The sequence below is a fragment of the Notechis scutatus genome, chromosome 1 (assembly GCF_049901735.1).
Source record: "Notechis scutatus isolate UNSWTSFEM ecotype Mainland chromosome 1, rNotScu1.2, whole genome shotgun sequence".
Lineage (NCBI taxonomy): Eukaryota > Metazoa > Chordata > Lepidosauria > Squamata > Elapidae > Notechis > Notechis scutatus.
The window spans coordinates 81,866,976-81,894,918 of record NC_142009.1 but is presented as its reverse complement, the minus strand read 5'-3'; the positions used below and the strand labels follow the sequence as shown (position 1 = coordinate 81,894,918).

Below are 27,943 nucleotides of genomic sequence, written 5' to 3'. Positions count from 1 at the left end.
AACGTGCAGCTTTCCACACACCAGCTGAGGCCTGCAGCACCAATCAGCTGAGAGGAAAAGCACAGGGGTAGGTGGGAGGGGCCAATCCTGCGCTTTTCTTTCAGCTGATCATTGGAGCCTTTTTTTTTTTTTACTGTTGGTTCGGCTAAAATGGTAGCAATTTTTGCTACTGGTTCAGGTGAACTGGGCCAAACTGGTAGCATACCATCACTGTTTTCAGCACCAGGGACTGGTTCTGTGCAGAGAGGTTTTTCCATGGACTGGAGAGGGCGTGGTTTTGTGTGTTGCCTCCATCCCGTGGATGGTTCTTTGCTTATTTGCGTGGCCCAGTTTCTGGCACGCCACAGCTCAGTGCTGGTCCACGGACCTGGGGTTCGGGACCCTTTGCTTTAGTGATTTGGTTCTCCAGATCCTGTGCAAACGGTTTAAGGCAGGGCTGTCAAATACTCAGCCTGTGAGCCGGATGCGTCATGTGCCAGCCACGCCCACACCCGATTTAGCAAAGGGGGAAAAAGCCCCAATATGTCATGTGACATTGCCGTAATGATGTGAATTTGACATCCCTGGTTTAAGGGATCGGGACAACCTGCACAATCCCACTCCTCCTTTTGCACACGGCTCAATAGCAGAGGGGAATAAACATCGTACTGCATATCTTAATAATTGCTTCATGCTGTCCAGAGGCTCAGGTGTGACAGTAGGGATTTAAAGTTGGCTTGATGGATTCTGATTAAAGGCAACTCCCTGATTATTGTCAATGAAGGTAAAGCAGGGAAACTGTGTAAAGCGTGAGCATTTTGGGTGGGAGAAGGAAGAATCTGAGTAGCAGAAGACAAACAAGATCTTGTATTGATGCCTAATTGGACAAATATGCTGAAGGAAGTGGACGCAGGGCATAGGTTCTTGCTGGCTGGGGAATCCTGGGAGTTGAAGTCCACATGTCTTAAAGTTGCCATGGTTGGGGAACCCTCTTCTAAAGGAAAAGTAGCTTTACTGACTCTGGGACCTTTTAGGAAAAATGCAAAGATGCCGTTGCAATGCATGTAACTGCTTTCCCATACTGCACATTGCAGGACAGACCAATGGCGTAATGATGATCCAAGCGTCCTTGTACCATTTTGATTTTCCTAGGGGCCCTCTATAATTGGCATTGTGTAGTTGTGGATTGTTATAGAAAAATAAGAAGAGTTTCTCCTGTGTAGCTTACCAAAGAGAACTTCAAAGGATAATTGCCATGTATCTTTTTATATAGATACGTGGTCCTTCTTTGGCCTTATTTAATGACCAACAGTTTCTGAGACATTTGATCCGCTTGATGACAGCTTGAGACCAATCCTGTGTCAGATGATTGCATTCACTTCTCACGAATCATGAAATTCACTTTCACTCAGTATTCTTGTCTTATTATGGATCCGTTGAACTGTTCAGTACACCTAAAGAGCACATTTCTTTATGTGGGGGATTCAGTGGTTTGTTCATTAAATTGGAGTGTAGATTGCTAGCCTTGGTAAGTGCTATTCATTTTATACAGTCCTATTTTGTGCGTGTATGTATGTGTGTGTGTGTGTGTGTGTGTGTGTATGGCTTTATGGTGGAATTGGATAAACTGGTATTTCTTCTAAATCAAGGGTAAGCAACTATGGCCCCTTTATGACCTGTGAACCCCAACACCCAGAATTCCTGAGCTAACCTGGTTGGTTCAGGAATTCTGGGTGTTGAAGTCTACAGGTCATAAAGGGGCCATAGTTGCCCATCGTATTTTACATAAATGTGTGCACTTTTGTTTGTTTTTACCTGAATTTAAGCCACCCACCTTCAATGTTTGGGATTGTCTATAAATAGCTTTTAGTTGAATAACCTTTTAAGTTTAAAACAATATGTTTGTGCTCTTTTTTTCTGGCTATACTACATATGACTTGCATTTTCCTACCACTTAACTTCCCATAACTGGTTTCCACATCCGCATGATTGAGCCCTTTCAACTTTGCTCCACTACTGCAATATCTTAATGACTTGGATCTTGAATTTATTATATTGCCTCTTATTTCATCTCCATTGTGTGTGCTAGTGTTTGTGCCTCTCTACTTGTGGTTAGAAGATTACATGTCAAATCTTCTCATTAACAACCTGGACTGGTGATGGGTTTTTTTTTCTTCAACTCATGTGGTTTATTTCTGTAGCTCAGCCAATTTAAATGCATGCCTTGAATCTAGACTGCTCTTTGTTTGGCCTTTTTTCATTGTGGTTTTTCATCATCTGTACAATATTTCAACTAGCACTTTTATTATGGGAAGTAATGGTATGTGGATATATGCTTGGCAAATACTGAAAATGCAGCTAATGTATCTTGGGAGCTGTTGTAGGTTACAGACTCACCATATAACCTGTGTATACTTAGTTTGCTTTTAGTTACATTATATAATGTTCCTCAATGAACACGAAGGTGTTTTGTTGGTGTTTAAGCACATCAGCTCACTCTTACGTACTTTTGTAGCATATCGGAAATTTTTATGTTGTGCCAAAAACATATGGGTGCATCCGGATACCATCAATTCTATCTGAGCATGCATGCTTATTTTATAGAATAAGCATGTTGGAATGTCCCACATGAACCTTCATTTATATGTATACAATAACAATTTATTCTTCTTGGAGGGAAAATTACTCCTTTTCTACTGTTAATTCTTTGATATCTAAGAAGTCTTCAATTTCCTATTGTTCTGAAAACCCTGATTTTGCGCCAGCTGATTTTTATCATCTTAGCAGACCTTTAGCTCGGCTTATTTCCACCAGTTTCTTTTCAATGATTCGGTCATTTGGAAGTAACTACTATTCTAGGCTTATTCTAGTGTTTTTTTCTATTTAAGATAGCCAAGTGTAACTGGACAGCTACAAAAAAAAGCCTCCTGTCATATGACAAATTAAAGGCCAATTCATACTGTATTTTTAAGAACTCCCTTGAATTGATCTTGTCTTCTAGGCAAGAAGGGGCATGTTCATATAGTTTTCTTGGTGCAATACAAAAGTGGTTTGCCATTGTCTTCCTCAGTGATCGCTATTCCAGCTGTCCTCAACAAATCCAATATTGACTCACAACTTTCTAATTTAGTTTACATCTTGGGATTTCATAACGTTATATGGTGGCGCAGTGATTAGAATGCAATGCTGCAGGCTACTTCTGCTGACTGCCAGCAGCCAAAAGTTTGGCAGTTCGATTCTCACCAGCTCAAGCTTGACTCATGCCTGGTTTTAAAGAATGCTCGGGGAGAATTCTCGGGGAAAATAAGGTTCTGTAAATATTTTATTTGCTCCCAAACACCATGATTTATCCAATTTCTGCCATGGAATGGCAGCCTGTTAATTTGTTAATGCCATATCTTGTATTCCTTGGGTGAGAAGTTGCTTAGTTTGGTCATTCCTAGGGAGGATAAGAATGGCGCAGAAAACTCATATAATGCTCCCTCCTGCTACACAGCCTGTTGCTTGGAGAAGGGAAATTATCTGTGAAAATTAAAGGGGTCAGTCCAGCTGAAAAAAAACAAACCTGGATTTGCAACCAGGAGTTTATCCCTAACTTCCAGGGTCTTACCTGGATTTTTGGACATACCTCTCTCAACTTTTAGTTGGATATTTGAAGTTCCATTTGGTGTAGTGAGAACTCAAAAAATGTGTTTGTGTTGATTCCAGCACATTTTTTTTTGCACAAATTCTTACTTCTGCGCTGTAGTGGATTTGGCTTCAGAGTAGTGGTGGGATTCAAATTTTTTTACTACCGTTTCTGTGGTCGTGGCTTGGTGGTCATGGCATGACTTAGTGGGCGTGGCAGGGGAAGGATATTGTAAAATCTCCATTCCCATCCCACTCCAGGAGAAGGATACTACAAAATCTCCATTCCCACCCCACTCCACCCCACCCCACTAACCTGCTTTCCAGCTCGGTTCTCCTGTGCAGGCAACAAAAGAAGACCCAGCCAATCAGCTGGGACTTGGGAGGCAGAGAACAGATGGGGGCGGGGCCAGAGGTGGTATTCCGAACTACTCAAAATTTCTGCTACCGGTTCTCCAGAACTGGTCAGAACTTGCTGAATACCACCTCTGCTTCAGAGTTTGGTGCCATGGAGATTTCTACAGCTTCATCTGTGTAACAAAAAATGTTTAATAGCATTTGATGATCTTAGGACTAACGCTACTACATGATGTGCATGTAGTATTTAAAAGCAGCAACCTGTTCTATTTGTATCCTTCTGCTTTCCAGAGCAAGTTTGGTTTGGTGAGCTATTTGGAAATTAGATAGATAGATAGATAGATAGATAGATAGATAGATAGATAGATAGAGAGAGAGAGAGAATAAATAGATAAATAGATAACAGATAGGTGGATAGGTGGATGGATGGATGGATAGATAGATAGATAGATAGATAGATAGATAGATAGATAGATAGATAGATAGATAGATAAGAGAGAGAGAGAGAATAAATAGATAAATAGATAACAGATAGGTGGATGGATGGATGGATGGATAGATAGATAGATAGATAAGAGAGAGAGAGAGAATAAATAGATAAATAGATAACAGATAGGTGGATGGATGGATGGATGGATGGATGGATGGATAGATAGATAGATAAGATAGATAAGATAGATAGATAGATAGATAGATAGATAGATAGATAGATAGATAGATAGATAGATAGATAGATAGATAGATGGATAGATAGATAGATTGATAGATAGATGATAGATAGATAGATAGATAGATAGATAGATAGATAAGATAGATAGATAGATAGATAAGATAGATAGATAGATAGATAGATAGATAGATAGATAGATAGATAGATAGATAGATAGATAGATAGATAGATAGATAGATAGATAGATAGATAGATAGATAGATTGATTGATTCCTCTATTTTAATTCAAGATCCCCATGTGAGCAGTTCCTTTTTCAACAAATCAATACTACAATTTTGAAAAGTTGGCTCTTCAGTGGACACAGAAAGAATGCATCAGAGTAACTGTTTACTTGCATGTTTGTGTGTTTTTTACATTTTTTTTAAGAAAAGAAAGTGCCAAACAGACCTTTGAGAACACGCTTCCGTTCATCATCTGGCAGGTCGTTCCTTCAGCGGAGACCATCCCATTCAGCAAACGCAAGCCCGCGGAGATATCCGGGTTATCTTCATGGATATGGGGAGAGCAACAGAAAAACGAGTTTTAAGTTTCTGCCAAAAGAAGAAAGAGCCCATTATGCTAAAAAAATAGGTGTGTGTCTATGTGAAAGTTTTTGACCATCTGCTTATTGTTCTCACTGTTGTGTTGTTTTATTTGTTATGAAAAATCCTTTGATCTCTTGTCCTTGGTAATGCGTTTTGTTATTTCATTCACCAGAACAAATGATTACATCTACTAACAATTGATAACCATTTGTTATCGATCATAAAATTGATTCTAGTAGTGCTAAACTGCAAAGAATGAAGTTCTTCCATGGCCACCAAGAAATAAAATAACAATGGTGTGTTATAAAAAAAGAGGAAATCTGACAGGGCACTCAGAAAGGAAGGCACACACACTGCTAGTAAAAGACTTGATTAAAATTGCAGTGACTTCAGAGAAGAAGTATTTTTGCAGTGTTACAACTAAACGGAACATTTGTAATCCAGGTTTATTTCACTTCTAACTTAACATCCATCAGAAATAAATGCTGGCACATATTGTTAGCTATTTATTAAACCGATTAATTAGTTGTGGGGGAGGGCAAATGGCATTCATATCGTAAGAATTTAAATCAATGAAGCTTCAGGTTGAGGCTTTTTTTTTTTTTTTTTTAAAGAGTTTTATCTGGAGCTTCACTTCAGAATGCTTCCCCTAAAAATGGTATATGAGGATTTGACATTGTTTTACTTTTGCTGGGGAGACCCATAGCCACAAGAGCTGACAACATTGGTACTAGTGCTTGCCCTGATGGCAATTTTTGTCAAGGGCAGTTAGAATTCTTTGAAACAGAGGCTTCCATCCTGAATGGGCCAAGCACTGTTGACATTTAATCTTTCCAGTAATAAATATATTGAAATCGTGTATGTGTTTCTTGTTGTGTGCAGCATCTGAATCAGTACATCTGGTATCACCACATTCAAGGAACTTCCCAGGGCGTAATCAACCAGTGCATCAGGTTGTATTAACTAAGAGGAAAGTCCCTGGTAAGTTTGGAAATCGGTGTGCAAACTGGCAAGTCATATTATTGCATAATGACTTTTTTTTTTTTGCTAGAAAGTGAAACTCAGGTTAACACAAGGGAAGACATTCTACTGCTCTCTTTTAGACCAGGGGTCCCCAACCGCGGTCCGCGGACCGGTACCGTCCAGCGGAACAAGCCTTACCGGGCGCTGGTTGCTGGGCGCCGCCATCTTTTTGGTAAAAAAGCAATTTTTCATCAAAAAAGATGAGCGGCGCAGCGCTCGTGAGCTTTTCCGGGTAGAAAGCCATTTCTACCGAAAAAACTCACCGAGCGCTGCGCCGCCATTTTTTTTGGCGAAAAATCACTTCCGTGACGCCACCGGAAGTGATTTTTCGTCAAAAAGATGGCGGCGCCAGCTGACGCCGGAACCGGGCCGGCGCCCAGCTGACGCCGGAACCGGGCCGCGGCGTCGAAAGGTTGGGGATCCTGTTTTAGACCACAAATCCCACACCTCTTAGCATCAGGATATACTGATCCTGATGATGGATGAGGATGATGGGAATTGAAGTCAAAGAAGGGAGCACCAGGCTGCCTATCGTCTATTTAGGAACTATAGAGATGTGCTTTATTCTACAAATAGGTTTTTTTTTTAAAAAAAATATCTTAAATTGTCTTGAAATTGTTCTGAAGACATTTTGGTTGTTTGTTATGTTCACTGGAAAATATGAGAGTTGCAATTTAACACATCTGGTATGTAATTTTGGGGAAAAGGCTCCAGATAAATGCTAAGTATCTTATTTTTTTTTCCAGTTTGTATCTGGGTGGAACCATAAATTATTGCATACTGCATTGTTTTCTCTGAAGATACTGCTTCAAAATATTTACAGTGAATCCTACAGATGATAATGAGACAGTGTTTTATTCACTTACTAATGTGGGGCTAGAGTTGACATTTTTTCATAGGAATTTAGATGCGACACATTCTTGAATCACTCTTGTTTTAATCGATATCACACTGTCTTTTATGCATGTATTCAGATATTTATAGGTCAGTTATAGCAACTCAAAACTAGAACAAGTCATTATGCAGTACTAAGGAATATCTTTTCACCATCCCTCACAATACCACTGAAATCAGACTATAGTTGAGGCTTGAAATAAAGCTTAGTTGAAGTCTAAGAAGTATGACCACTTTCCATATTGATGACCTTGAGATACATTGGAATAATGACACCCAAGAAATTCTCTGTGTTGCATACTCAGTTCATCTGGCCAGCGTCAATTAGGACAGCTGCTATACAGTAGTTGGAAGTGGTGGATACTACAGGCAAAGGATAGCTCTGTTCACTTTGAATGAAAAAAAATCTTTTGTCTGCAGAAATTTTGTAACTCGTTTAAGCTTTCAATGTCTCTTATAAACAGTCTTGACAGTTAATCCAAGTACTGTTTTGTTGTACCGTGTTTCTCCAACAATACGGCCTCCGCCAATAGGAAGGCCCAGCATGATTTCTAGGCATGAGGTGAAATTAAGCCCCACCCCCAAAATTTAGGCCTATTTAACCCATGTGTTTCCCCGCCATTTCTCACATTGTTCGTTAGAACTACACGAGGTGAAGAGAAATGGGGGGGAAGGGCGAGGGTGGGTGGGGAGAAAACTTGCCTTTAGTAGTGCCCCGCAGGTAGCCTAGGCTAGAATACCCCGATCTACTGATAGAACATCAGCCGATAGACGCTCCCCGAAGGCAGAGTCCCCAACCGCTTCGGGGAGAGGCATGGCTGCTTGTGTCCCCTCGCCATTAGGCAGTGTCTTTTGGGCGATGGAAGCTCCCCAAGGGCAGTCACCAGCCACTTCGATCAGCCGATAGAAGCGGCCTTGGAGTGAGCGCACACGCACACTCCCCTCGCCGCGAGGCCGATCGAAGTGGCTGGTGACTGCCCTTGGGGAGCTTCCATCGCCCGAAAGACACTGCCTAATGGCGAGGGGACACGGGCAGCCACACCTTGTCCCGAAGCGGCTGGGGACTCTGTCTTCAAAGGAGCTTTCGTCGGCTGATAGAAGCGGCCTCACGGCGAGGGAAGTGTGCGTGTGCACTCACCCCGAGGCTGCTTCTGCTGGCCGATCGAAGTGGCTGGTGACTGCCCTTGGGGAGCTTCCATCACCTGAAATACACTGCCTAATGGCGAGGGGACATGGGCAGCCATGCCTTGCCCCGAAGCGGCTGGGGACTCTGCCTTCAGGGAGCTTTCGTCAGCCGATAGAAATGGACTCGTGGAGAGGTACGTGTGTATGGGCCACTCTATGTGGGGGAGGAAATTAAGTCACCCCCGAAAAGACGGCCTAGCCATTTTTTCGGGGCTCAAAAAAATAAATAAGGCTTGGCCTTATTTTGTGAGAAACACGGTATTGACTATTTGTTTTTACGATATTTGCTTTTATCTCATATTGTTACATGGTAAATCATATGGAGGCTTTTGTAGAATACTTGGCTGAATAAACAAATGGATATGTAAATAAATAAACGTTTTTCTTAGAATCAGTCAAGTGCTGCCACAGTAATTTTTTGCTGGTTTTAGAAAAATGGGGTGGAATTTGATATTTTTGTACTTTTGAAAGTTAAGGAGGAGGAGAAAAGCCAATTCAAACTCTATTTTTTTTCACATGTTGGCTTCTTTGCCAATAATCAGATTGCTGACTCTTTGTCTAGAGGAATTTGGAAATAATCCCTATCCCAGTGATTATGTAAGCTTCTCCCTTCTTCAAATCAACTTCCATATTCATGTCACAAACACCCATAAATCCCATTGTCTCATTTCAGAGGAAGATGAACTGGAAGAAACGAAAGACACTGCTGTTCGAGTCATGTCCTCTCACTCAGTACTGGTTACATGGACAGATCCCTTCAGTGAAAAGCAGAAAAGACCCATGTCCTCTAGGTCAGTGATGGCTAGCCTTTTTGGCATTGAGTGCCCAAAGCGCACAGGCGTGCATCCCCAAAATGCAATACACGTGTGTCTCCCGTGCATGTGCCCCACCCCCTGCGCATGTGCACACATCTCCCATGCATGCGTCCTGCCCCCACATGGGCCTTGCACATGCATGGCAAAGACCTGAAGATTGGCCGATGGGAGGCATGCACACACATGCGCAGCGGAGCGGAGCTGGGCAATGGCTTGCATGCCCACAGAGAGGGCTCTGCGTGCCGCCTCTGGCACACATTCCATAGGTTTGCTATCACGACTTTCAGTACTAAGCATTATCTGGGCTCTTTACATAGGCTTGCCATAGGTATGCCAATTCTAGCTTGTTGCTTGCAGCCTTGGGAATCTAGCATAGCTGGGCAATACTTTAAGAAAAAAAAACAAATCTGACTGATTTGTTGCCCTTTAACCACAGAGCCAATACTACTTTACAGTCCTAATGTCACGTCCAATATACCTACAGTAATTGGGTGTCTAAACTCCATTGTTAAGTTTTTGGCAGTTGTTTCAAACTGAAAATGTTTCTTTCCTGCAAAGATTCTTGTGAAACATTCTTTCACAGGTTTAGTTGAGTTGAAAGGGGTAGACTTGCAAGAATTTCAGCAAGTCAACAGTATCTAATTTGAAATCATTAGATAGATAGATAGATAGATAGATAGATAGATAGATAGATAGATAGATAGATAGATAGATGATAGATAGATAGATAGAATACTTTATTGGCCAAGTGTGATTGGACACACAAGGAATTTGTCTTGGTGTAAATACTCTCAGTATATATAAAAGAAAAGATACATTCGTCAAGAATCATAAGGTATGACACTTAATGATAGTCATAGGGTACAATAAGTAATCAAATCATACTAGGAAACAGTCCATATACATCGTAACGATACAAGTGACAAAGTTACAGTCATACAGTCACAAGTGGGAGGGGATGGGTGATAAGGAGTGATGACAAGATTAACAGTGCAGAATACATTACATACCAGTATATTAAGTTGCAGTCATGTAGACTCTCTTAGTTTCTCTTTAACTACTTACTATGAACCAGGGAAAAGACAGGTTTTTTTTTTCTCTCCAATGGAAAAAATCTGCAGCTGACTTTTTATAAAGCAAACACTCTCGTTGGATAGCTGTAATGTGAGGTTCAACATGTATTAAACTGAGATTATTCTTCTGCAGTCACATCCTGAATATTCTGACCAAGAGTTGCTATCCCCGAAGAATTTGTTAAGTTCTTCAGAGGTTGCGTGCACTGTGTATGTAAAGTTGTGATATTTGAACCCTTGCTATTGTTGCTTTACTTTTAATGATTCTGGCTAATCCTGCATTTTTCTGTCTCATTATTTCTAGGCAATACACAGTCCGTTACAGAGAGAAAGGGGAATCGGCAAGGTGGGATTACAAACAAGCATCTATCAAGCGGGTCTTGGTAGATAAACTAAATCCAGACACTATGTATGAATTTGCAGTTAAAATCTCACAAGGAGAAAGGGAGGGCAAGTGGAGTGTTTCAGTTTACCAGAGAACCCCAGAAACTGGTATGTATGAAGTATTAATCAAAATGGTGCCTGTAAATCTTTTCTGGAATTGTTAAGCTTCCAGTCCAAAAAAAAACAAATGAAATCATTATGTTAAGGTAGTTGTCTTAGCAACAATATGAACATGATTTACCATTACCTCTCCCAGGATGGGTTTCTACTTTCTCAGTCTGGCATATAAACTCAGCCTCTGCACAGCTGCTGTTTTAAGAGGTGCTACCTAGTTGGGCAAAGCAGGCATACAGCTTTAACATGATGTCAGCTTGCTTTTAATTGTCTTCATCTTTAACCAATAGAGCTGCTCCAGTAATTTCTCAATAAAAGTAGCTCTCTCGGGCCTTTCATTGGCTATCCGTCTACCCTATCCACAAAGCGGTACTATACTGACATGCATGGATGGCTTCAGAACTCGGAATTACCTATACTAGACAGTAAAAGTGTAGCATGGAAAACAAGCAGTGAAATACATGGGAGTCCACCATCTATATTGATTCTTTCAGAGTCTCCAGCATTTTGTAAATGATGGGCATGTTTGGAAATTGAAGGACATTCTTGTAAAATAACTGCCAGAAGGATGCTTGCTCTTCCACTGAATACCTGCTACCTGTTTATAATTGTCACAGAGCTTCATTTGATCAGAATGCTGTTTGCTACCCATCAGCCTTAGTCCATCAGAATGTCTCCTAGTCTTTAGCCAGTGTCCTATTCCTGGCACAAGGGCACATTTCCAAATAGAAACAGTAGGTTGCAGCCACCTATCACTTTTGTTTTCTAAGAAAAGTTGTATGCTCTCTTCAGAGTCCAGAGGCATTACTGGAAATAAAAAAATTCTAGAAGCAAATATTTAGGAATGAAGCATCCCTGTGTCATATGAAGAAAGATGTGAGACAGCGAGCCTATTGGGCACTAAAGGAATGGTTTATTTATGCGTCTTTCCCTTCCTTCCTTCCTTCCTTCCTTCCTTCCTTCCTTCCTTCCTTCCTTCCTTTCTTTCTTTCTTTCTTTCTTTCTTTCTTTCTTTCTTTCTTTCTTTCTTTCCTTTTTTCTTCCTTTTTCTTCCTTCCTGGCTTCCTTTCTCTCTCTTTCTTTCTTTCATGCTCTCTCCCCCCTCCCTTCCCCTTCTCCTCCCCTTCCCTTCCCCCTCCCTCCCCCTCCCTTTCTCCCCCCCTTTCCTTCTCCTCCTTCTCCTTCCAATGTCTGCTGTTTATTTTGCAGCTCCTGCTAGTGCCCCAGAAAACCTCAATGTGTGGTCAATTAAAGGCAAAACTCCTACTGTTGTGGCTACCTGGGATGCCCTTGCAGAAAGTGAAGGAAAAGTCAAAGGTAAATGGGGGAAATAAATCAGAATAAATTATGTATAAATTTTATTGAGCAAAAAAAAAAAAAAGATTGCAAAAGCAGAAAATCTAATACATACTTACTACACACACACATACACACACACACACACACACACACACACAATGTTCATCTTATACTAATATATTCATACTAAAATGAACAGATTCACTTGCCCAGGGCATTAGAATTGAGCACTGCTACTTATATATAACACTGTATCTTTTATACTCCAGCTTTTGACTTGACGTGCATTGCCAGTGTATTAATTTTAGTAATGCACGTTCTAATTCATCCTACCCATACAGTCTGTCCGCTGGAAACAGGATTGTTTTCAGTTTCCTCCTTCCAACCGTCTGCCAAATTGTTTCAGAATACATTCTCTCATACGCCCCGGCACTCAGACCTTTCGGCGCAAAGTCCATTTCCTACCCGGGAGACACCACATCTGCTTCAGTGGAGGGTCTGCAGCCTGGAGAGCGCTATATTTTCAAAATTCGTGCTGCAAACAGGAGAGGCCAAGGCCCTCAGTCGAAAGCCTTCAGTGTCGCCTTGCCAGCAAGTAAGTACAGGGTCTCCATTGTTCACACCCTTTTTGTTTCCTTTTCAAATTGCTCGCATCTCGATAGTTTTGGAACAATCCCTGCTCTTTTCCAGATGATTGAATAGTTGGAGGAGTAGGCTTAGGAAATCTTTTAAGGCAGATAAGGCTCTTAAATCTCTGTATCCCCCATCTCCCACTAATTTCAGACCCCTTTGCTGGTCCTTGGAGGTTTTTAAAAGGGAGACAGGTCAATGAGATGATTAAAAAGAGAAAGATTGAACGCAGTGAAGTGGACTTTGGCTATATAATCATAGGGGTGCTACTAATATTTAAGAGCTGATTGCTGGCTGCAGCAACCGTGCTGCACCATAGAACATCTGACTGATGTATTAGGCATTGAGGCCCATCTCTGCTGCCAACTGGCTCAAAATAGTTTTTTTTTTTTAATTAACAAAATTACCCTGCATACCCTGGCTAACGGCTTGCCCACTACTGGCTTCAACTGTGCCCCTTTTTGCCAGCAGATAATCTCTGAAGAAATGTTGTGTTTGACAGAGCAAAAGTTTCTCATGTTCAGGCTCATGCAGCCCTTAATTGGATGGATCCTAAAAACATATCCTTTTTAGGCATAAAGTTCTGCAGAGATTTTCAGTTAGATTCCAGCGCCTGGATGGTGGCAGAGGTTGGTTATTCCATTGGCTAATCCAGAGGCTATATGTCTACCATTTCCATCTTGCACTGGGTAATTAAAATATAGCAAGATTGTGACAATCAGAATGTTCAGAAACAAATTTCTATCATCAAAATATTTTTCTTTATTTCTTGATTCCAATGTTTGACTATATTCTCTAAATTAATATCTCAGAGTTATATTTAAAACTGAATGATATTTTACTTTGACAGTGATCATGTTGTATGGCATTTAACATCAGATATAATTTCTGAAAGCACAGCTGATGGCATTTAGTTTGGCCCAATACTGAGTAACTGACATTTTTTCTTCCCTTATTCTTTTCAAGAGTAAAACAAGCAATAAAGTCTAGAAGTTTTAAAAATGAATGTGTTGAGCTAAATTTTCATGTTCAGAAAACAGATTTTAAAATATTTAATTAATATTCATATCAGCTTTTAATCCCCATCAGTAAACAATTCTGAATTAATATACTACCATAATTATAATTTTAAAAACTACTTTGGTATAATTACAATATGTTTTGTTTAGTAAATCTTTCTTTTTTCCCTTTTTCTCTCTCTCTTTTCTTTTCTTTTGTAATTGTTTATTTTGTATTTTTATGTTCACTTCTCTCTTGTCTCTTTGTTTAGCTATTACAGACAAACTGAAGACAAACCAACAAACAAATATTGAAGAAGATTTGGAACCTAAAATGTCTGAGAAAATTATGCCTTCTTCCCCTTTTCTATCTTCTTCTGCCTTGTCTCAAAATGCTTCACCATCCTCTTCTTCTAAGCATGTTTCTAGTCACCCAGTTGCTTTTCCTGAAGAGATAGATTCAAAAATTCCAGTTTCTGATCCCAAGAATAAAGTCTTAGGCAGTTCAAAGAAAGAAGCAGAGCTGAAAATGGCTTCTCATTCTACAAAGGACATGGTTGATTCTGTCAAGGCGACATCAACAATGCAACCCAAAGTTCAGAATGTTAAAGGGAGTGCTAAATCCCATTCCATCATTAAACCCGCACATAGTTTCACATCCTCAGATAAAGCACCTCTCAGGACACGCACATTAGTAAGGGTAGGGCAAACAAATACTGATAAGCCTAGATCATTACCATCTTCTCCCCTTCCCAAACATACAGAGGATGAAACAAAGAATCTAGGACGGGACAGACCTAATCTTTCTCCTGTCCTTAAAGCTACTTTAGATAATTTGCCTGTAGATAATGAAAATAACAACCAACTGGATAATCTGGAGGATAAGCCCACAATGTTTCCTAGAACTCCAAAAGAGAGTCATTCAGTTGTACTTTCAAATAAGCAACTGTCTGCATCTCGGAAGACAACTCATAATAGACCCACCAAATTGCGTGTTCCTTCTATATCAATTAAATCTTCTTCACCAACTGCAGCTGCAAAGTCTGAAAAACATTCACATCACTTCTCTTATAAACTAATTACGCCTGATACCAGTGATAGTCCTGATAGTGATAAGAGCAGAGGAACAGAAAAAAGAGAGCAGAAATTAAATTCCAGGGTGTCTTCTCCTCAGGGAGGTTCATCTCCATCTGTGCAAACAAAGCCTCTCACATATTCTAATCACCATGCATTGAGAGATCCAAAAATAACTACCTCTGCTGTTTCTGCTGCTGCTACCCATACTTTACCTCATTCACGTGTTTTATCTTCTGATAAACATAAGTCCAAGGGAAGAGATAATTCTGATGATAGTGAAAATGAAAATAGTGAAAGAGAAAGCGATGAAGAAGACAAACAAGGCTCATCATATTCTAGACCAAATTTTAGGCCCTCTTCAGGCCTGGCTACGTCGGAACGCTTTGATTTATTAAAATACAGATCTGTTATTACTTCTAACAGATTTGCAAATAGAGCTACCAATAATCATGATGCAAGAATGCAAGCACCCAAAGATCCTTCTGCTACACAGTCTTCCAAAGTTCATCCTCAATTTAGTTCTCGTTTAGCTTCTGGCAGTACTAGTCTTAGATCTAATTTCAATATCAATAAAAAACAGGGAAGTAAAAATGAAAATCCTCTACCATCTACTCCTCTCCATAGTTACTCACCACCATTTTCTAAGCAGTCTTCTTCAGTAGATGATTTCAAAAGGAGATCTGTGGCTGAAACTAAGAGTCACCACAGAATTATGCCTACTACTAACAAACCTAATCCTGTAAACACCCAAGAAAATAACCATAATAAAGAAAAAGAAACCACAGATACAGATTCCTCAAGAATATCTGCAGAAAAATCATCTCTTCCACATTCTCCCACTTCCTGGTCTCAACTTGATGATCTTAAGATCAAGACTACAACTCCTAGGACAAAACAAATACTATCTTTGCCAAAGAAAGCAAAAACTGCTTTATCTCGTAAAATGGCAGAATCCATTCGTTCCTCAAAAACATTAACTGATTGGGCACAAGTCCGAACCTCCTTAAACTCAAGAAGTGATCTGATTTCGCTTTCAAGGAATGACAAAGAACTTACTGATAATGACAGTTCAGAAGACAAGGAAACAAATGTTAAAGAGGAACAAAGGGGATCTCCTCTAACACCTACTAAAGAAGTTCCCATATCTAGAAGAATATCTACATCTTTGTCTCAGGGAAGAAGCCGTTCTCTTTCAAAACATTTTAATTCTCGGCTTGATAGAACTGGTGAAAGATCTTCAACTCCATTGTTACCAGAAAAACAAGCTGGGTCAAGGGTTATAACTTCGACTGAAGTTACCTCTGATATGCATAAATTGCCTTCATCTTCCCAAAGATTTAAATATGTACAGCCAATATCTACCTCTTCCAAAGACACAATCAAAGATTATCAATACAATAGAGAAACTTCTTTGAAACAAACTCGCCTTTCAGAGCCCCATTTTCCACCTGAGTCTAGAATTTCAAGTAGGATAGCATCCCACATAAACAAAAAGCATGGACTTTTCCAACCAACCCCTACAAAGGTTGAACTACCTCCAAAATTGCCCTCAAAAATACATCAGTCAGTTTCAAATAATGATGATGATTATGAAGACTATGACCAATCAGAAGTAGAGAAAGATCCTATTTTGTCTTCATCAGCCAAGACTTCACAAATTTCTAACAAACTGAAATCCTTGCCTAAATTAAACTTGACTTTGCCACGCATCTCTGCATCTGTGTCTTCTCATAGTCGCCTGACTTCTAGTGTTTCTCCAACACATTCCTCAACATCTCCCTCAGTGCCTCCTGTTCAACGAATACAGAACTCAAGGTTATTAAATCCTTTTCAACGACGTCAATTTCGATTTCCTCATAGACAAGGTGAGGTAAAATAACTTTCTATTTAAATTGAAAGAGAAAAGTTTTATGTTTGGGCTGTAAAAATCTCATTAGAGGAGACTGGTTTGTTTTGAAGCCATTCTCTTAGTTTTGTGCATTAAGACTTGCAGTCTCTTTGAACTTTTGCATAATTGTGTCCAAAGATATCATTGAACTGGTCTTTCAGTGAAATTATTTTTTCATCATCTCCCACTAAGAAAGCCATATTTTTGTCTAGTAATAATCATATTATGTAATAATCATATTAATCATAATCATAATAATCATATTATTAGTCTTGATTCCTGGTAGCTGGGTGTTCATGTTCTTTAGATGTTTCATATAGTGCCTTTCCTATCCTTTAATTAAAGAAACATATTTATTAGATAGCACACACATTTTATGTACTTAGTATATAATTGTAAAGCACAGCAAAAAAAATCATGAAAAAATTTAATATGTGATAAGCCTGTTTTGTATACAAAGGTAATGTGTAAACACACTAAAATAGTAGTGGCCATATGTGAAATAGAAACACATTTTGTACAAATACGTTTATTAACCTAATATGATTAGATAATCTAGTTTAAGCCATATATGTATGCCTGAAAGACACATTTATCCATACCTATTTACAAAGTGTGTTTTGTCATGTTGAAAAGATTTGAATGTAATGACGTGAATTGTAATTTCCTACCCAAATGTTTGATTGCTATGTGTTTTCGCCTTGTATGTTTCAGGTAATGGTGTGAGACCCAATCTGACGACAAAAATAGATCCAAATAATAAAATAGTTCTAAATAATAATGGAAAACGAAATGGACAAAAAATAATAAGTGGTCCACAAGGAGTAAAGTGGGTAGGGAGATCTTATTTTAAAATAACTGAAAGATTTAATTTTATGTCCCTTTGAATTGGAGGACATTTCAATCAACATACTGCTTTTAGATTGTAGATCTTGACCGAGGGCTGGTGCTGAATGCCGAAGGGAGATATCTCCAAGACTCCCAAGGAAAACCTCTCAGAGTAAAGTTAGGCGGAGATGGCCGCACTATCGTTGGTATGTTGTATTCTGATGTTCTACGGTATGGTTAAGACTTGTTTTGTTCAATAAGCTTCCCAAAGAATTCTACATTGTGATAAATCCTGAAAGTAAATAAATCATTGATTTACTTACTTGATTTATATACCTGCACACCTCACTTTTATGTGACTCTAAGCAGTTGTTTACAATAAAACATCTGCAAACGTGAAATAGAGGGAGTCCTCAACTTACAACAGTTCACATAGTGACTATTCAAAGTTATGACGGCACTGAAAAAATTGACTTGCAACTGTTTTTCACATGACTGTTGGAGCATCCCTACAGTCATGTGATCAAAATTCAGATGCTTGGCAACTGACTCGTATTTATGATGGTTGCAGTGTCCTGGGGTCATGTGATTGATTACCTTTTGCAACCTTCCAACAAGCAAAGCCAATGGGGAAGCCAAATTCACTTAACAACCATGTTACTAACTTAACCACTGCAGTGTTTCACTTAACAATTGAGGCAAGAAAAGTTGCAAAATGGGGCAAAATTCACTTTAACTATCTCACTTAGCAACAGGAATTTTGGGCTCAGTGGCGGTCGCAAGTCGAGGATTACCTATAATAGAGAATCAAAATAAAAACACATAGCAACTGGGCATGATCTACTTCATCATTCATATCACCAGGTGATGGACTGTAACTCATGCCCAGGGATCCTGGCTCAAGCATAAAACCAGGTTTTCACAGCCTTTAGATAAGGTGGAGCCAATCTAAACTCAGAGGCAATGGAGACCACAGCAGAAAAGGCTCTCCTTCTGGGCCCTGCCAACTGTCACTCTCTAGCTCAGGGGTGTCAACTCAAAGGCCGGGAGCCAGATCTGGCCTGCAGGGTGCTTAGATCTAGCCCGTAGGGCTGCCCTGGAAACAGTGAAAGACCAGCCCACGGTTCCTCTGCCAGCAACAATGGAGCTTGAGAGGGCCCTCCCGAGCTCCATTTTTGCTGGCAGAGGGTTGCAGGAGGCTGTTGCCGCCGAAAATGGAGCTTGGGAGCCCATTTTCGCTGTCAGAGTGCTCGGGCCACCACAGGTACCTCTGATACGAGTGACATCAAGTTGGCCACACCCACCCTGACCCCTGACTCCCCAAGGTCAAACAAAACCCTGATGCAGCCCTCAGTGAAATGGAGTTTGACACCAATGCTCTAGCTGATGGTACTTGGAGCCCTTCCTACCAGATTGTATAAGAAAGGTCATGGAGTGAGATAGCCCTGTCAATAACCTGGTCCTAAGTTGTAAAGAGCTTTACTGGTGACAACCAGCGATTTGAATTGTACCTGGAAGCATACTGGAAGCCAATGCAGCTCTTAGAACTAGATTATTAGATTATTCCCATTATTCAGAAAACATACCTAGGACCAGGCAAAGCAATCTGATCATATGAGCCTTTTTTTTTTAACCTCTCAATAAAACTCATCTGTCAAGCAAAATGTACATCAGGAAACCATCAGAAGATTTTAAAATGTGCTTCTCCATTTACTGCTCTTTGAATGTCAGTCCATAGTTTGCTGAAATGGAGCCTCTCTACCTTCTGCCTCCCAAAATAAATGATTTGGGTGAAATGTGTCACTGTCTTGAAGTAGCGTTCCTTGTTAAATGTACCACTGGCCTTTTTGTAGTTTGGTGACACGGCTTGGTCTTTTGACAACAGCTGCTGTATTTAATTGAGCAACAGTGGTAGCCTCAACAGTCTGCTGTTTCTCACAAAGTTAAATAAGATTGAGAGGACTGGTAATGGCTGCTGTGTGTCTTATGAAAGGCGTTTTGATCTAAATCAGTGGTAGTCAACCTGGTCCCTACCTCCCACTATTGGGCGTTCCAGCTTTCATGGTGGGCGGTAGAGATTTTGTCCCCTACTTTATAAATCACCATTACTGTGGAACCGGTGGGCGGTTAGAGAAAATTTTACTACTAACAGAGATACAAAAGTGGGCGGTAGGTATAAAAAGGTTGACTACCCCTGATCTAAATGAATAATTGTCTCATCAGTCTTTTTATTAAAAGGTTTGTGCACCATATCGAAAAGAATAATTGAAGCAAAAGAGTCCGTATTCTCTTGGGTTTCCTGGAAGAAGTCAGTATATTGGGGGTGGGGGGTGCTGAGGATCTAAAGATTTTGTATACAGGCAATCCTCAACTGGCAATCTTTTGTTTATTGACTGTTCAAAGTTACAACGGCACTGAAAAATGTGACTTATGACTATTTTTCACAGTTCTGACCTTTGCAGCATCCTCATGATCATGTAATCAAAATTCAGATGCTTGGCAACTGATTCATATTTATGACCATGGCTGTGTCCCAAGGTCATGTGATCCCCTTTTGTGACTGACTGACAAGCAAATCAATGGGGAAGCTAGATTCACTTAACAACCGGGTTACTAACATATCGACTGCAATGATTCCCTTAAAAACTATGGCAAGAAAGGTCATACAATAGGGCAAAACTCATTTAACAAATGTCTCACTTAACAACAGAAATTTTGTGCTCAGTTATGGTCATAAGTCAAGGACTACCTGTAGTATGTTTTACAGAATGGAACTACAGCCCTGAGAATTATTATTTAAATATTCAATAGTTCCTGCATCTTAAATTGCATATGCCCAGTTTTCTAGACTATGATCCCACAAGTCCAATTCCTAATGTCATAAGGCAGTGATTGAAGTACAATTCCCTCTTCTTGTCTTCTGATAGATTCTAAAGGTGCTCCAGTAGTAAGTCCAGATGGCTTACCTTTGTTTGGACACGGAAGATTTAGCAAACCTGTAGCAAATGCACAGGATAAGCCAATAATAAGTCTTGGAGGTAAGCCTTTGATTGGCCTTGAAATGGTTAAAAAAACCACCACTCCTTATACCACAACAACTACAACAACTCCTGAACCTACAACGACTCCCGAGCCTACAACTATGATGACTACGACTACTCCTGAACCTACAACCACTGAGCCACCAACAGAGAAACCACCACCTACCTGTCCTCCAGGCACCCACACAGAGAATGATGAACAGGGGAATCTTGTATTAGACTCGGATGGTCTGCCTGAATGCTATTCTGAAGGTACCCTCTCTTATGTTGGCTAAACATCAACAATATCTTTGAGTATATCTTCTACAGCAAAAGTTGTGACATGGGGGAAAGGCGTTAGTTTTCCAGCAAGGCTTTACAGCTGCTGGGCTAACAAAGCAGGTAAGATTCAAGCTATCAAAAGTTGTGGAAGAAGAAATTATTCCCCGTTCTCTTACATCTATTGCAATGACAAATTGTTGAGCTGTTTAAACTAGCAAAAAAAGGAAATAAGCACAATTTTTTTTTAAAGCATGCCTTAGGTTAGATATAGACAGTTATGCAGATAGAGAGCTTTTAAGCAAAAGTTAAACTCCAGGAGAAAGACATTAACTATACAAAACAGTTACAAAAGTATAGAAAACAGTTAATTTTCAAGATGGGCTCCTGTTCTGTGATAAGCTTGTATCTCATCAGCAGTGAGGGTTATGTGCATGTTGCATGTAATAATGTCTCCCAAGCCTGACTGCTCTTCTGTAAATAGAATTAGTGTCTTAGCTCTCATATACATTGATCATACAGAAGTCATTTACATACAGAAGTCATTACTCTTCTGTCAGTCCCTGTAATGTATAGTATCACTTCCCACACTGACATGGCATTGGTATAACCGACCATCAAGGGTAAATTCTATAATGTGTATTCTTAATTAAATGTTAAGGAAAATGCTTCAGATTTTAGAAGAAGGGAAAGATTTTCCTCATCATTTTCAGAAATGGAGAAGATTTTTTTTTCCCTCTTCAGTTTTGAATGTCCACTCAGTTTGCTTTTTATACAGAAACCGAATGACTCCCTGCAAGGTCCTTTTTGGGTGGTTTCATTGCTCCTGAAGGAGCAGGACAGCAATCTGTTGGTTCTGGGCATGCAGTTCCTGATGGAGCAGCCAGTGAAACCCAGGACAGACTTTGCCCAACTTCAGCTACTTTGCCAATTGAAAACATTCATCTCATTTTTTTTTTAGATTTATATCCACCATCATTGTTTTTATAAATAACCGAAGGTAGCAAACATACCTAATACTCTTTCCTCCTCTTATTTTCCTCTGTTGGGTGGGTTAAGTTGAGAGAGAGTAATTGCCCCAAAGTCATGCAACTGGCTTTCATGCCTAATGCGTTAGTGACTGGTATTCGTGTCTTTACAAAGCTGTGCTTGAGTTGTGATCATGCATAATAGGCGCTTACCTTTAACTCCTCAGAGACTCCTATTGGAGCATAATGTAATGCAAGAGCCATTTCGCCAAGGTAACATTTATACTGAGTTGGTTACCAATATGTTTCCAGTGTGTTAGTTATGATGTATAAAGCTCTTATGCCTGGATCCTTATGACCTCGGGATCATCCTCTCCAAGTGGACACTGTCCAAACTGTGTGTGTGTAAGCAAAGAAGCTGTGTTGAATACCCTCATCCTACAGGCTCTTCTCTTGCCTTATGGGCAGTTTATATTCTGGGCCCAGGATAGTTCCCTTTCTGTTGATTTCTGAGAAGGAGGAATGGGATGTAGAACACAAAGTATTGGGCCAGCTGCATTTATTTATGGGTGGTTTAATGTGTTGGTTTTATTGAATGTGTTAAGATTTGATATGTAAAATGTCCAGAATCTTTCATTCGAGCAGCATATACTGTTAAGTGTTGAGGGGAAAAAAACTGATAAATAAGTAAATGTTATAAGTAAATAAATGTAACATCATGAAATGGTTACTTACATTTAGCAGGATGATAAACTATTTCCAGACCTCACCTACAAAAATTGCCTCTAAGTGTGGGATCTGGAATCCTTTTAAAGGCAACACAGAAGAAACTAGAGTCAAAGGACTAAGCAATTGGCCATGATTTTGAAGGATAAAGCAAAATTGCAAAGTGAAAGCAAGAGATGGCCCAAGTTTTCTTATCTCCAAAATGGTATTAGGTAAGTCAGTTATATTTACATATTTTATTTTACTTTTTCTGAATGGCATTACTTATTGGTTTTTAGTACTACTGACCAAACCCTGTGGAGTTAGTTGAAATTTTTAACAACCTACCCAATATGATCTATGACAAGGTTTATTAGAAACTGGAGATTAGCAACAACTGCCATGGACTTTGCTGTTTATAGAAACTGCCCCTCTGTGTTGCACTGCAAATTGTTTTGAAAGTTGCCTTCCAATTCTACATGCAGTCCACAAAACACTACTTAAGTTATGAGTATGTAATTTAGCTCTGCTAAGATATGCAACAGGAACAAAGAATGACCATTATTAAAATGGCATTATAGCAGTAATGATCATAGGAAGAAAGTGCTAATTCAGCTTTCCCAATGTAATTCCTTCAAAATGTGCTGGCCTACAAATTCTATAATTTCCACAAGTGTGGCCATAGATCAACACATCTAGGAAGAACCAGTTTGGTGGTAGCTTTTCTAAAGCTAATTGGATGTGTAAGAGAAAAGTATGAACTGGTTACTTACATTTAGTAAAAGTAAAAAAAAAAAAAAAAGCAGTGAGCCACAAATCATTCTTTAGCTCTTAGAAATCCTCATCCTTCGAAATGGAGAACCCAAACCCATGTATCTGTTTTTTAAAAAATAATAAATGCCATTTTCTGAAAAGTTATATGCTTGCTCTTATGAAAAGGCATTGGCAGAGATTTCCAGTGTTCATGACAGAGAATAGATTTTTTTAAGCCATGGGCATCATCATGATGTTATGACAATAATTAAAAGTTATTTTTTTAGAAATGTATGGTTATAAAGAACCTACAGATTTCGTTCTCTCATGATACCTTGAACTTATGTATGAATATCTATCTGTCATGAATGAAGGCAAATATACATGTCCCAGGATAATGTTGTAGGACCCAATCTGGATCAGTCTTCTCTGGTCCAGGTGAATGACCCAGATTGGATCCTGAAATATCTGTCTGTCTTTCTACCTATCTGCCATGAGCATTGTGTTGTTGATCTAGAGCATATTTTATATTTTATGAGATGTTACAGTAGCTAAAATAGAACAGAGAACACGGTGGGTAGAGGGGAATGCTGACATGGGCACGATGTGTATGCTACAATTCATCTAACTTCCATCAGTTGTCCTGACAGAAGTCTATTGTGGCAACTTTTATATGATTATGTCATAATGTGCATGTCAGCTTAAGTTGCCAGTGACCTAAGAAGAGTCTACTATGATTGTCTTGAATTCTTAGGAGAAAAGTGGAATAGATATGTCAACAATAGCAGTACAGTAATAATAAGGAATGGCGCACAAAGAAAAACTAATCTCAACATTGATATTGGAACTGATAAAGTCAATGTAGTGCACTTGAAATGTAGTACATTTCATGACTCATAGGTTAAAACTTCTAAGACTGGGCAGTACATACGTATTCTAAATTAAAAAAAAGAATAAGAAAAAGAATTGGTTTGTAGATGTAAATGTAGAGAGAATAAGTGAGAACACAGATGTCAGTGGAATTCTCTCTGTAATAGAAATTATTTGTGTATCTATGCAGAGATGTTTGTTTTGGTGATGCATATGCAGAGATCTACCTAAATCATATTTTGAAATGCAATCTCTCTATCTTTCATCTTTCCAGCTACCGCTTCTCCAACGGGGCCTTCATGTTACTCTTTACACAGTGTCCTTCATGGTTGAAAGCTGTTCAAGAACCAGTCTGGAATATACAAAACCTGACTCTGTTCAAAAGACCAGGATTTGAAGAATTTGGGGTTTGCCAGCTATTCAGATGGACATGCCGACAGGCTAGATATTGAGTGAACTATTTTTGCTACTTACTACTGAGCACCTGAGGTATCCCTGGGCAGCTCTCATTGAATGTGATGAGCATCTTCTGAATGCCAGCTAGTTGGCAGAAGCAGTGGCCAATGTGTTGCAAGAATATTATTCATCCTTGTGTGATGCTAGAAGATAGATAACAGCTTTACCACAGTCCCACCAAATATAATCAATATCTTCCAGGGGCCCTTCCAGAAAGTTCTCTTCGGATGGAAAAATGCAGCAGCATTTTGGGTCAAATACTGTTATTTCTCAGGAATCCAATCAATTGATGCCTTCCAAATGGACTCAGAAAAATGTGGTGTGACAAGAATGCTGCTGTGGGTTTTATTTAAATCCTTTGGTCCAATTTTCTCCTTGGGGTTTTATAAAAATGAATTTAGCAGAGACGGTTATGTTTCACAGACAAGGAATATTTGGGAAGTCCCAATGATGCGGCAGTGAAATCCCAGACGGTTCAAGAACTATAGACAACATTAAATCCACTTTTATCATGCTATCATGTTACTGGAAAATCATGTTATTGGAAAATAGGGGCCAGTAAACATGAACAGTAATGAGCGTATTAAGGAACCAGTAGTTTCTATGCCACATTCTTTTTTAAAAAAAAAAAGTTTAGTTAAGCAAGCATTCTCTTGAACTAGCTGTACTCAGAATTCACGAGATGGTGAACAACCATTTAGTTACCTTTTATGATTAGATGATCCTTTTTGAACCTTTATACATGTTGAGTCTACGAAGTCTACGAAGAGATCTGAAAAGAATGATGAAGTGGGTAATATAAGCCAAAGAAGAATTATTGGCAACTCAGCGCTAGAAGAATAAATGGTCGATTTTGTTTTGCCCCTTCCAGGATTTGCTTTGGCATGGCTCCTAAAATGGTATTTTTCTTCTGCAGTCTGAAAGTGACCCGAGATGAAGAGCTTAGGCTTAGAAATGAGGCCATTGTTCAGGCTGTGTTGCAACTGGTGTTGAATAATCGAAGTGGAGTAGTTTGAATTTAGCAGCTTCCACATTGTAGTATCTTCCAGAGATGTTGGACAACATTGCCCATCATCCTTTGCCAGTATGCTCATTGGTCTCAGCCAACACATTGGAGAATATCAAACTGAAGAAGGCTGCCTTAACAATGATTCTGATTCATGTGAATTTTTTTCTAGCAATAGTCTGTTGTTTGGAAGGCAATGAGTATGTTATATAGAGCTTTAAAAGTGTAATATAGTAGTAACTCCAGAAAAGATATGATATATGTTTTTATTTGCCACCTTTTGTCTCATTGTGTTGCTTACCAATCAATATCTATAGTTTATTGTTTTGAAATAGAGTGCCGATAAATGGGTTTAACTGTGCAAAAAAGATTCTAAACTTTCTTTCTGTTGACTTATTGGGAGAATGCATAAAAGGGTTGTTCAGGCAAGAGATGGGGGTGCTTCTTAACAATCAATAATTAATCATGGAACATCTTTCCATCCCTCTATTTATTAATTTCCTATAAGTGAGTAGCTAATGCTGATTCCTATGGGAAAACAGATATGTTGCAGTGAGGGCAAAATTCAACAAAATGTAAACAAACTATGTCTTCCCCATCCAAGTTTTTACTACCATATTGGCAGTTAGTTAAGTGGAAGGTGATATTTTGACAAAAATGATCTTCACAGATTCCACCTTGTTCTTTATCCTTCCAAAGCAGTTCAGCATAGAGATCAATTAGTTGTTTTTACAGTAGAAGTCATTGGCTTTAGATAGGGATAATCAATAGCCATTGAATGAAAGGGAATCTGCTTCACTGTTTTAATGTATTCTTTTTTCCATAGATGTATTCTCAGGGTTTGATGCAGATATAAAGGGAACTACAGAGTCGTATGTGGTTTATGATGAAGGTACTGATTACTTCAAAAATCCTCTTCCAAAATGGGTTTTACCTTTCTTGTTTGCTTCTAAAAATGCAATTCCAGAAAGATATAATGAATTTCTAAGAATGTGCTGGTAGCCTAGACCAAACTCCAATCTAAATAGGTCTAAGCAGGAAAACTGAATTCCAAATTCTGATTTTAGGCCAAACAAAAATTAGTAGGTCTGCAGGCAGCATGACTTTCTCCATAAACATAAACTTGACAGACAGATTTGTGTGTTTAAACAAAGTTTTAAATGACACTTGTTCCAACCACATAGAAACAGGATGGAGTTAAGCAGATTTTAATAGCTGGAGGGGGGTGGTACTGATTGAAGGTTAGCTCATTCATTGCTTTCTTATACCTAATTTTTATTCATGCTCATTTTTTAATATGAAGCTTGGATAATGCCATTAACTTAATGGAGAAAATAAGTAAACAAAAATGACAGACCAAAAGGAGTTTCTTAATCTTAGCTTAAATGGACTTTTTGTCATTAAAATTTGGCATGGAGCTTTTTCTTTTTTTTTACATAACAGAAAGCAAAACAGGTAAAAATAATCAAGAGCAAATATCTCAGTGATCTGTTTTGCTCATTGAGTTAATAATATTGATCATATTTTGTGTCTTGTTCTTCCAGAGGTTGTGCCCTCTGAAAAAAAATCACAATTCTGCTTTCCTTTACCAGTGGCTATCAGATTGGCCAAGGACACTTTTTGTTATGTTTATTTTATTCCTTGCTCCATTCCAGCGAGAAATTTAAAGCTCTCTAAGTAAACATTCCAAGCAGGAGATGAAAACTGTCTTATATGAGTAAATTGCCCATTAAACAGATCACTGTAAATTAAGCAACAGCAGGACACCCAGGAGGATTCTCAGCTAATCCCACACAGTCATTGTGCAATGCCAAGAACTCTGTCCAACCTGCAGGCACACGAAGCTAGAAGTCCTTCTGGGACTGTTTTTGTTGTGAACGCATGTGAGATGAGAATTCATGGCGCAAATCCATCTTCATATCTCATGGGGTCTTTGGTCAATTATACTTGATGGGTTCCCCTATGTAATTGCAAACTTCTCCCCAATTATTAACTATCTGTCCATTTGTAATAATATTTAATGGAGGTCTGGACATGCACAGTATACTTTGGACATAGGTGAGATTCTACTGGTTCAGCCCGGTTTGACTGAACCGGTAGCTCCGAAGATCATCTGGAAGCGAACTGGTTTGCTCCGAAGATCAGCTGCTGGGCCCACCCACCTGCCTTGGCTCCATACTGACCTTTATTTCCTGCTTTTGATGCTCAGCTACATCGCGCAGCACAGTGAACTACTGCGCGTCAGCTATTGAAGAGACAGGGAGAGTGCAGGAGAAGGTCAGTAGGAAAGCCTCTGTGTGCGCACACACAAAGCACACCCACCAAGCCACGCCCACCGAACCGGTGGTAAACCAATTTGAATCCCACCACTGACTTGGGACTTCATTGTCATAATTTATATACCACTTTCCAGCTCAAAGGAGTTTACAATGAAACGATTAAAATGCAATAATATAAACA

The 27,943-nt window shown here is 39.3% G+C and overlaps 1 protein-coding gene and 1 long non-coding RNA gene across 3 annotated transcripts in view; one reads left to right on the top strand and one right to left on the bottom strand.

The window, feature by feature from the left end:
- Nucleotides 1-27,943, top strand: part of FNDC1 (fibronectin type III domain containing 1) — a 78,886-nt gene that overhangs the window by 25,488 nt on the left and 25,455 nt on the right. Inside the window, exons 2-12 of one of the 2 annotated variants that reach the window (XM_026675256.2) lie at nt 5,061-5,264; nt 6,101-6,199; nt 8,994-9,111; nt 10,513-10,700; nt 11,916-12,023; nt 12,412-12,600; nt 13,906-16,575; nt 17,313-17,431; nt 17,521-17,632; nt 20,354-20,719; nt 26,310-26,375. In XM_026675256.2, the coding sequence (XP_026531041.2) occupies nt 5,061-5,264; nt 6,101-6,199; nt 8,994-9,111; nt 10,513-10,700; nt 11,916-12,023; nt 12,412-12,600; nt 13,906-16,575; nt 17,313-17,431; nt 17,521-17,632; nt 20,354-20,719; nt 26,310-26,375 (4,239 nt within the window). The remainder of the gene's footprint in view (nt 1-5,060; nt 5,265-6,100; nt 6,200-8,993; nt 9,112-10,512; nt 10,701-11,915; nt 12,024-12,411; nt 12,601-13,905; nt 16,576-17,312; nt 17,432-17,520; nt 17,633-20,353; nt 20,720-26,309; nt 26,376-27,943) is intronic. The other variant, XM_087969440.1, reaches the window with a different exon arrangement.
- On the bottom strand, nt 2,871-5,165 carry LOC148132885 (uncharacterized). The gene is made up of 3 exons (XR_015750281.1): nt 5,082-5,165; nt 3,923-4,136; nt 2,871-3,501 (listed from the first exon to the last, which is right to left on the bottom strand). It is a non-coding gene; the product is annotated as an uncharacterized LOC148132885 (long non-coding RNA).